We start from the raw sequence: 9,376 nt of genomic DNA on the forward strand, positions 1-9,376 counted from the left end.
TCAGTACATTTTGCTGGATGACTCCAATTAGGCGTGACAGATACGCGCACCCTGTCACGTGGAGATATCCGATCGGTGGGGGGGTCAAAGCGACGCGGCGACAGGCAAATAATCCTGCGTGAGACTCACGTCTCCGTCCGTCTGCATGTTCATCGCAAAGCTTATTTCAAGCTCAATCAAGGGCACTGTCTTACTAGGTGATGAACTAAACACGTTCAGGAACCCCTTCCGAACTTGGATTTTCCTGTCCATCAACCATCAGCTTCAGACTCGCACATCCCAGCAGCGATCCGTGTAGGTGTATACTTACGCATCCCCGCGTTTGCATATCTTCGATTCACAGCTACATCTACTGCCCGCCATGTCGAACATGTACGGCGAACTGGGTAATAAGTTGGTTGGTCTCTCCTCTCGATAGTTGGATTCCACCTACGACATGGCCTAACACGGGTCATCTACAGGTTCAGCATGCCAAACGCACCCAGGCTCTAACCCATCTGCCTCCCTACCAAACCGAACTTGTTCGCGCCGTCGCCCGCGAGGTCCGCGACCTGGACCGCGATGTTGCACGCCTGCTGACTCCCTTCGAGGGCAGCTTCAATCCGTCCCAAGAGCCCGCCGTTGCCTGCGCCCTCCTCGTCGACCATCTCTGTATGCGTCGTAACAAGCGATGTCTTCTCGCTTACCATCGTGTCCGCACGGAAAAATTGGAAGAGCTCTGTTGGATGGGTGTGGATGTGCTAGAACAGCAATTACCCGTGGCGGAGGAGGCAAGTGCAGGAGCTGCCGCCGCCGCCGCCGCGGCACAAGGCCAGGGCGCTGGCTCGGGGATGAATCACAGCTCGCTGAGCCCGGAGGAAGAAGAGTACTTTCGACATTACAGTGACCTGCTCGCCGCGTACAAGGGGCAATGGACGGACATTGACCTCACTGGAAGTTTGGAGCCACCCAAAGATTTGTTCATCGACGTGCGAGTCTTGAAGGATGCAGGGGAGATTCAGACGGAATATGGGTATGCTCGGATGAAAATGCCTGTCAACGGTCGGGTGCTAACAATGCGCAGGGTGATCAATTTGACGAAGAACAGTCAGCTCTACGTACGACAAGGGGATGTGGAACGATTGATTGCACAGGGCTTTCTGGAACGGTTGGGATAGATTGCTGTGCCTCCCTTGGCCGGCAGTCAGGATGTGGATTATCCCCCGATTCTGCCTCTGCTGCTCTAGTTGCTGTTTTCTGTGTTACATGATGATACCCATTTAGTTTGTTGAGAGTAATCTAAAGAGCGGAGACGGTGGCATGGGGACCACGCTGCGCGAAGTCGAATTCAGGTAAATTAGCGTAGCAATGAGATTGACTTTTTGACACATCAGAACTGGGAGGTCTTTTAAGTAGCCTGGAGTCGATCTGGCCCATGTCTAGATCGTATGTTACGTTGAAGATAATCTAGGGATCCGTCTTCGGCACTGCGCGAAATCGTGGACACGAACATCGCCGTTGCAACGGCCGCTTACCTAATGGCGTCGGCCCTATCATCGGCCTGGATGCGGCCATGCAGCTTCGCCGAACATTGAAGCTCTTGCCTTCTTCCCACACCATTCCTGCAGCTATTGTCGCACTTGTTCTGACGGCGTCCTCTATCCCTGCACACTAATCTAGCTCGCTAGCATAGCCCATGCTCTGTGGCCATCCAGCAGCAGCTTTCGCCATCCAGGTCCCCAACCATCGCGTCTCCATGTCCGAGAAGTGGATCGGTGATAATCCGCCCGTGATAAGACTTTTTAGTCACTTTCACCCACCTAGCTGATAACAACGGCCAGTCATGCCTGGACCGGATTGAATCGCTCTTTTGATCCCTCCAGACCTCTCTCTCTCTGAACGCCTCCCATATCATAATCCTCTGTTTTCCCTTCTTCCCCTCATTCAATCGGCCAATCGTGGAGCGATGTCTATGGTTGTTGATTCTTCTGAGTTCTTGCGTCATCCGGTATCATCTCTGCACTTTCGGCCACTGTCCTAAGATCTCGTCCACGAGCCTGGAAGTCGCGTGCTGAATCAGTACTCGATCGGCTCTTGCAATCTGCACCGTGACTTCGGCACTTGGGACTTGTGGTAGGCTTATCCTCTGCCACGCCATCCGCCATGGGAGTCTTGCGATCGTGCAACAGTGGTAGCGACCTCCGCGGCGCGGGGATGCCCTCGCATCATTCCGCCCTCAATGACGACTTGGAGCCAGCCGGAATGGAGATTCCAGTTGAGCATGCTCATAATGAGAGCCCTCCACGGTCCTCAATATTAGATCCCACCGTGTCCGGTGGCACCAGTTATCGGACTCCGAGCAGGTCTTTCTTCCATCGGTCATTTCATAACTCTGCAGGTACGCCGCTCATGTAATCGACTCTCGTTCCCTCAAAGCATAACCCCGCCGTGTCGTCACAATACAATAATGCAGTGCTGACTGTTTGGCCTAGATCCGGCTCATTATTCGTCCCATGGTATGCGAGAACAAACTGCCGAACTGGCATCCTTCGCCTTGTCGCGTGAATCGAACACACTTCCCTCGTCGCTCGACGTCTTCCGTCCCCCTCGCGAATCGTCACTTTCTTCGACCCCGACTCCGATCGCAACAGCTGCAGCGAGGGCTCATCTTGAGGCTGGCCCTTCCTCCATTCCTCCTACCGGCTCCTCGGTGCTGACACAACTGATCCGACACCCCGATATCCCGGAATCAAGCCAGACTGAGCAGTACCACTCTGAAGAGTGGGAGAGGGCAAGTGACAGTACTGTCTCTCAAGACGAGCTTCCGGTCGTCACTGCCGGAGAGACTGTGAGCACAGAGCAAACTTCCTTGTTATCTAAGCCGTCACATATCAAGCCATATCAAAGCTACGGCGCTACAGGGGATATTGAAAACCAGGGATATGCGGGAACGAAGGGACCGAGCGCTTTTTCCAGTGCCTTCTCGAGTGTCACCAATTGTTTCCGACTCGTAGCCAACCCGAAATCGTGGGACACACAGGCTGTATGGCGCGACGGGGTCGTCTATCCCCTCAGTCTGTTGCCATCGGTATTCCTCGGTCTGCTGCTCAACATACTCGATGCCTTATCTTACGGAATGATTCTCTTCCCATTGGGTGAGCCGATATTCTCTGACCTTGGATCGGACGGTATCTCCATGTTCTATGTGAGCACGATTATTGCTCAGCTCGTTTTCTCTTGCGGAGGTTCCATCTTCCGTGGCGGTATCGGCAGTGAGATGATCGAGGTGGTGCCTTTCTTTCACCAGATGGCTTTCACGATCTTGAATCGAGTTGGACCCGATAACCCGAAATCCGTCCTAGCTACCACTATTCTGGCGTTCTCGGTCAGTTCGATTCTGACGGGCCTTGTTTTCTTCCTTATGGGGACTTGCAAGCTAGGGGCCTTGATTGGGTTTTTCCCAAGGCATATTCTTATTGGGTGCATCGGCGGTGTGGGCTTTTTCCTCTTGTTGACCGGTCTCGAAGTATCAGCTCGGCTTCCCGGGTCGTTCGAGTTTACATTGACAACAATGGAGAAGTTGGTGCAATTGGACACGGTATTTCTTTGGACGGTACCCTTGTTCCTCGCAGTCGGCTTGCTTGTTTTGAAGCGTTTTCTGCATTCTAATTTCCTCCTTGGTGGCTATTTTATTTGCGTGGCTGTCGTATTTTATATTGTTGTTCTCAGCGCTGGGGTCTCTATGGGCACTTTACGCAACAAAGGATGGGTCTTCGATGCGCCGTCCTCCTCAAATCCGTGGTATCACTTTTATACCCTTTATGGTATGTGAAAGGATCTTCGTGATAGCAGTGACCTTCTAACTATCCATAGACTTTTCTGTTGTTGACTGGGCCGCGTTCGTCGACACGATCCCAGCAATGTTCGCGCTCACTTTCTTTGGCGTCCTGCATGTACCCATCAATGTGCCTGCCCTGGGCATATCGACGGGCGAGGATAATCTCAACGTGGACCGTGAACTCATCGCGCATGGCGTCACCAATGCTCTGTCCGGCTTCTCGGGCAGCATACAGGTACTGCTTCTGATAGCCTGCCTGCAGGGAGATTTGCTGACTTCTATAGAACTACCTTGTATATACTAATAGTCTGTTGTTCATTGACAGTGGTGGCAACTCCCGTTTAGCAGGTATCATGCTCGCGGCTGCGACGGCTGGTATTCTCGTCGTCGGCCCGGCGATTGTCGGCTTTATTCCGGTCATGGTTGTCGGCGCTCTCATTTTTCTGCTGGGAATTGAGCTGATGCAAGAGGCCTTGGTGGACACATGGGGAAAATTGCATCGGCATGAATATATCACGGTAAGCTCTAATTTGAGTCAAAGACGGCATTGGCTAATTTTGTAGGTTGTCATCATTGTTGCAACTATGGGTGCCTGGGATTTTGTTGTTGGTATTCTTGTTGGTATCATTCTCGCCTGTCTAAGCTTTGTCGTGCAGACTTCTCGCAAGTCTGCTATCCGTGCGACTTTCTCGGGCGGGATTACGGGGTCTACAGTCAGACGTCCTCCTATTCAGCAGCGGTTCCTCAAGGAAGCCGGGCAGCAGACCCTTATCATCAAGCTTGGCGGGTATCTCTTCTTCGGTACCATCGTGAGCGTTGAAAATACGATGAGAGGATTGATCGAGGAAGAGGCATTCAACCGACGGCCCATCCGATTCCTGATCCTTGACTTCTCCAGAGTTTATGGCATCGACTTCTCCGCGGCCGAGGCATTCACCCGCATCAATCGCATTCTTAGCAAGCGGAACGTTCAAATGACCATTTCTGGCCTTGACGTGGAAGGAGAGGTGGGACGTAGTCTCCAGAACGTGGGCTTATTCGAGGCTGTAGCAGGTGTGGAAATTTTCGAGGATCTGAATTCGGCGCTCGAATTCTGCGAGAATGCCTATCTCAAAGTGTTCTACAGCCACAGGGAGGCATTGTTGAGGAGACAGCACGGAACTTCTACAAGCTTCCTGGAAGTTCCTACCCCGCAAGCACCATCCCACCTGGGTGATACGATAGTCAGTTCTCCTCGCCAGCGATACCTACAGCAAGCCGCGAGGAGCACCCTCCGCGAAGACGAAGTCGCAGTAGTCGCACCAGCAGCATGGTCTGCCATGCGCCAGCCGCTTCCGCTGCTCCTCCAGACCTTCCAGGGCATTACCTCCCGGAACGAGGATTTCTGGTTTCCAGTGTGCGCCTATTTCGTGCGAGAAAGCTACGCAGCAGGCACTGTCCTATTCCGTGAAGGCGATATTCCGATGGGATTCTATCTTCTGGAGTCCGGGATGCTTCGTGCCGAGTACGAACTACCGCAGGGACGATACTTCGAAATCATTGTGGCTGGCCGACCGTGCGGCGAGCTGCCCTTTTTCAGCGAGACCCGCCGGACAGCGACGGTCAAGGCCGAACAGGACTGCGTGAGTTGGTGTTTGAACATGGAGAAGTGGCAGGAGCTGCGTGAAAACGAGCCAGAGATTGCAAGGGAGCTTTTGACGGTCAGTCTGAAACTGACTACGGAGCGGATGGACAGTATTACTTCGTGAGCATTCCGCCATTCCTGTACACGGGATTGTGCTTTCTGACTGACATGATTCCTCTAGTTACGTTCTCACAACAGCGGCTTGATAGCTGTTTCGACTGGTACTTTTATGTGTTGGCCGGTTCCGCCTATAGTGGCATAATTTTTGGTATATTTGTCTCTTGCATAGCATGTTGTGGTTGACTTTCTTACTACTTATTGTATAATGATTGTGAGCGTGTGTATGTATGTGTCGGCTGTTGTTAATGTGAGCTGGTCGGGCGCATAGCTTAACCAACTAACTTATTACCTATAGTCGTCTTCCAACCTTAATTATTGCTACTTGCATGACTGGCGGCGGTTTGAACCAATGCTGAGCATGGCATTTCATTTGTAGCGCTGCTCGGCATCACTTGGAGTTTTCTCCCTGCAGCTTCTGTCAAATCTATGCTCCGCTCTCCCCTTTCTCATCCTCCAGAGAGAGGTGTGCAGCACATTCTAAGGGAATACACACACTTTCTGTTGAAGAAGCACGAAGGCTCTGCCGAAACTCTTCGGAAACGCTCAGTTCCAGTACGGAGTTCGACATATACCCTCTGTGGCATACGGAATTGACCGATATGCAACTCAATGTCCAGAATTGATCGCAATTGCACTTGCAAATATCGGCTAATTTCAGGAGTTCTTTCTAAATAACAGATGCCAAGACAAGGGGACTTCCGCTCTGTTTACTGACAGTCTTTGACATTCAGGCATGTTGAGGAAATCCTCCATACTAATCTCCGTTTGCATACTACTAGAGAGAACCTCCGCTAAGCCTTCAGTCCTTACGGTTTCACCAACCTCAAAGCTTATTAAATCCGCCACGATAACCAAGATAACTACCTACCTCTACCTCTACCCCTACCAACCTTGACTGAAATCACTAAACCTCATACTGAGATACACTGAACCTAACCCCAGATCTCACTAATTATCACCAGGAAAACCCCTCTCCTCTGAGCCCCCACTAACTATACATAGCATCAACCACCAAAATGAGCGCCTCAGACAACACCACCATCTACCAACGCTCCCACGCTCTCAATTCCACCAGCCTATGGTATGCCGCCCTCAGTGATCTCTTCCCCACCGCGGCAGGCTTCACCGTAGACCTCGAAGCCGGGATCATCTCCCCGATGCGCGAGTCCTACACCCGCATCACCGTGACTTTGCGTGAGCCTGGGCACGACGATGCAGCTGAAGCTGAAGTGGGGGCTAAGAACGTAGCCGGCAGGGACGGCAGCCGCAGCCGCAGCGGCAGCGGGACCCTCATCATCTTCACCCTCATAAGCGGCTCGCGCACCCGGGCCACCACGTGCTCGTTCTGCGGGATTTCCTGGCCGCCGTGCACACAATCATGGCCACGACCACTACTACCAACACCACCATCACTCGCTTCAGCTACTGCTTTCATCGGCAGGGCCCATCGTCGGCGCCGTGATGCTTCCTCGTCTGCCGGTGACGATGCAGTTCTATCGGTGGGATTCGGGCCACGGCGGGTGGGTGTTGCCTGTGGGGCAGGTGTTCGATGAGGTTGTAGACCGCTGGGGGATCTTGGGGGTGTTGGTCGAGATTAAGGGGTTGGTGCTGAGCAGTGGTGGGTTTGGGTTGGGGAGCGGGGTTAATTGGGTGGATGATGAGGAGGAGGTGGAGGATTTTTTTGGTGGTGAGGGCTTAGACACAGACTGTTCTTGTTTTCGATACTCTCGTTTCTGTTGAGGATTAAGGTGCGTTTTCTCTGGATATCGATACGAACATGAGGACTATCATTCTTTAATGGTTTTATTCTTCTTGGTAGAATTTTGGGGTTGTGCATTGTTTTCTTGTGTATGGGGGGTATGTAAGGTGCGATGTATACAGTAACTAGGGGGGTTTCCTAATGATCTAGATCATTGGTGACCTCTGCAGTCTGCATGGCGCCTGCATACAGGTACTAGTCCTGGATAGATAATATGAGAGCAAGTTTATTTCACGACGCAGTCGACTATGGAATCTTCTACTGGGTATCTAAAAAGAAATCTTATGTCCATGAAAGTAAAGAATACAAGGCTTGATACCAGGATACATCCTCAAACTACTAATGAACCAGTGAGTAGATCCACCCTTCCCCCGTCTCCCTCCGCACCACTATACTTTTGATATGGGCAAGCAATCGATACCCACATCACCAATTCACACCATCGATCAACAATTGCGTAGATCAGAGACCAGACCTAATGAACATACATCACTGGATCCGAACCCGAACTCCCCTCTCTCCCTCACGCGAGCAGGATTCGCCATCTCGTCAGGTGGTGACAGTGATACCATCTTAGAGTTCATTGCGCTAGCGGACGAATCTGAGGATGTTCCTATCTATGGGAAGACCTCGGTTCCGAGGTGGGGGATCTACAGAGTGCATGGTGATGGTAGGTATATGGCGTGATAAGGCACGTCATGCGACTGCCAGGTGCAGTGCAGTGCAGTGGTTTGCCTGCGGCGCCCGCCGGGTTTGGCCTTCCCCCAATGTCAGCCCTTCTTGTCTCCACTTTGTCAGGGTGGGCTTGGGGGCTGAGTGAGGGTTTATTTCAGTATTTTCTTCTTGATGTGCTGGACTGCGTTGGAGTTGTAGAGGTTACTTGGGTGAAGTGGGGGAGGGGCTGTGGTCACGTGAGGTGTGAGGTGGGCTACAGTACATACTGAGGTTCTATACTTCCGCAGTGACGAGCGCTAACGTAGTACTCGTACTATTGTGAGAAGGCTGAAGATGCAAGATCTCACAGGGTTTTGAACTATGGTTTCCTTGTGTGTACCAAGCAATCTACGTCGGTTTAGCAAAGGCCAACCCCGGTTGATTTGGGTTTGATGATGGTTAATGGTACTGTACCTAGTAGTGGTTGGCTAATAGCAGCCCTGTACTGTAGCCGCTGCATCGCCTGGAGATCACTTCCTGCCAATGGGGTAAAATGTGTGGTTGGGTCCTTTCCACACCGCCGAGATCACCTTCGACCTCAGGATAGAAATGAAGAACGTTGTGATCACGTTCCGTCTGGAAAAGAACGGTATGTCCGTGCGGAGATCAAATAACTAGTGCCTAGACAAGGATCTAGCGCTGATCAACGACGGTCATGACCATGATCACGTAAGCTTCCAAACAATGTGACCTTGCCCCATGCTAAGGGTCAATTATTTCGATTCGGCGTCGCCTTGCAGTAACAGGTAGCGTGACTTCTATATTTGAGACTTGTTTAGTGAGCAGGTGAATCATTGCGTAGACTAGCTCCGTAGCTCTCCTCTGAAGTGCAAATTAGCACCCGCGGGGGGGGCTGAGAAGCCAACCGCCACTTTTATATCAACATATTAAACTCGATAAGGGAAGCCAACGGTTTCGATGTCAGAGGAGAGGCAGGGGGCTGCAGGTGGCGTCAAAAGCCGGAGGATGCTCATATTGGGGCAGTAATTTGCAAGATTTATTGGTCTAATGACGAGTAGTTATGGTGGATTTCGATAAGTTGGTTGATTTAGTGCTAGAAACATAGACAGTGGAGCGGATGATAATTTGGGTTCTGCCGGGTTTACTACAACCAGTTTCATATCTCATGATTCCTCATGATTGGCAATCGCGGCAGGGATTCAGATCTTGCGTGTAGTCGAGGAAGCGGTGGAGGTGTGAGCAAGTCAAGGCGGTATGGGCATACCCCTCATACTCCTACTCAAGTAAAGAGCTGCCATTGACTCACGTTTGCGTTCTGAAGACCCTCGGGCACTCAGGTGTATGATGAGTAATTACTCGGTAGCAGAAGCTAGAAGTGATC

General features: G+C 51.6%; 3 protein-coding genes across 3 annotated transcripts; all 3 read left to right on the forward strand.

Moving 5' to 3' along the window:
- Positions 1-120: 120 nt before the first annotated feature.
- Positions 121-1,373, forward strand: ASPACDRAFT_122524 (DNA replication protein PSF1). Its single transcript, XM_020196545.1, has 3 exons — positions 121-397; positions 462-1,012; positions 1,064-1,373. The coding sequence occupies exons 1-3, from the start codon at positions 362-364 to the stop codon at positions 1,155-1,157; spliced, it is 681 nt and encodes a 226-aa protein (XP_020054186.1). The 5' UTR covers positions 121-361; the 3' UTR covers positions 1,158-1,373.
- A 769-nt stretch (positions 1,374-2,142) lies between these two features.
- Positions 2,143-5,647, forward strand: ASPACDRAFT_45147 (sulfate transporter family protein; the record flags this gene model as incomplete). The annotated part of the gene is made up of 6 exons (XM_020201558.1): positions 2,143-2,377; positions 2,472-3,803; positions 3,853-4,052; positions 4,102-4,335; positions 4,381-5,561; positions 5,623-5,647. The coding sequence occupies 6 exons, from the start codon at positions 2,143-2,145 to the stop codon at positions 5,645-5,647; spliced, it is 3,207 nt and encodes a 1,068-aa protein (XP_020054187.1).
- A 797-nt stretch (positions 5,648-6,444) lies between these two features.
- ASPACDRAFT_79979 (uncharacterized protein) lies at positions 6,445-7,278 on the forward strand. The gene has a single exon (XM_020205532.1). It carries the CDS (start codon positions 6,578-6,580, stop codon positions 7,112-7,114), a length of 537 nt encoding a protein of 178 aa, XP_020054188.1. The 5' UTR covers positions 6,445-6,577; the 3' UTR covers positions 7,115-7,278.
- Positions 7,279-9,376: the final 2,098 nt, after the last annotated feature.

The sequence above is a fragment of the Aspergillus aculeatus genome (genome assembly GCF_001890905.1).
Source record: "Aspergillus aculeatus ATCC 16872 unplaced genomic scaffold ASPACscaffold_12, whole genome shotgun sequence".
Classification (NCBI taxonomy): Eukaryota; Fungi; Ascomycota; class Eurotiomycetes; order Eurotiales; family Aspergillaceae; genus Aspergillus; species Aspergillus aculeatus.

What these genes read in the sequence shown, in the direction of transcription:
- ASPACDRAFT_122524 (XM_020196545.1), top strand. Translation starts at nt 362, where the DNA reads ATGTCGAACATGTACGGCGAACTGGGTAATAAGTTG. An exon ending in GCGAACTGGGTAATAAGTTG is followed by an intron (nt 398 to 461) that starts GTTGGTCTCTCC and finishes GGTCATCTACAG; the next exon opens with GTTCAGCATGCCAAACGCAC. An exon ending in GAGATTCAGACGGAATATGG is followed by an intron (nt 1,013 to 1,063) that starts GTATGCTCGGAT and finishes AACAATGCGCAG; the next exon opens with GGTGATCAATTTGACGAAGA.
- ASPACDRAFT_79979 (XM_020205532.1), top strand. Translation starts at nt 6,578, where the DNA reads ATGAGCGCCTCAGACAACACCACCATCTACCAACGCTCCCACGCTCTC.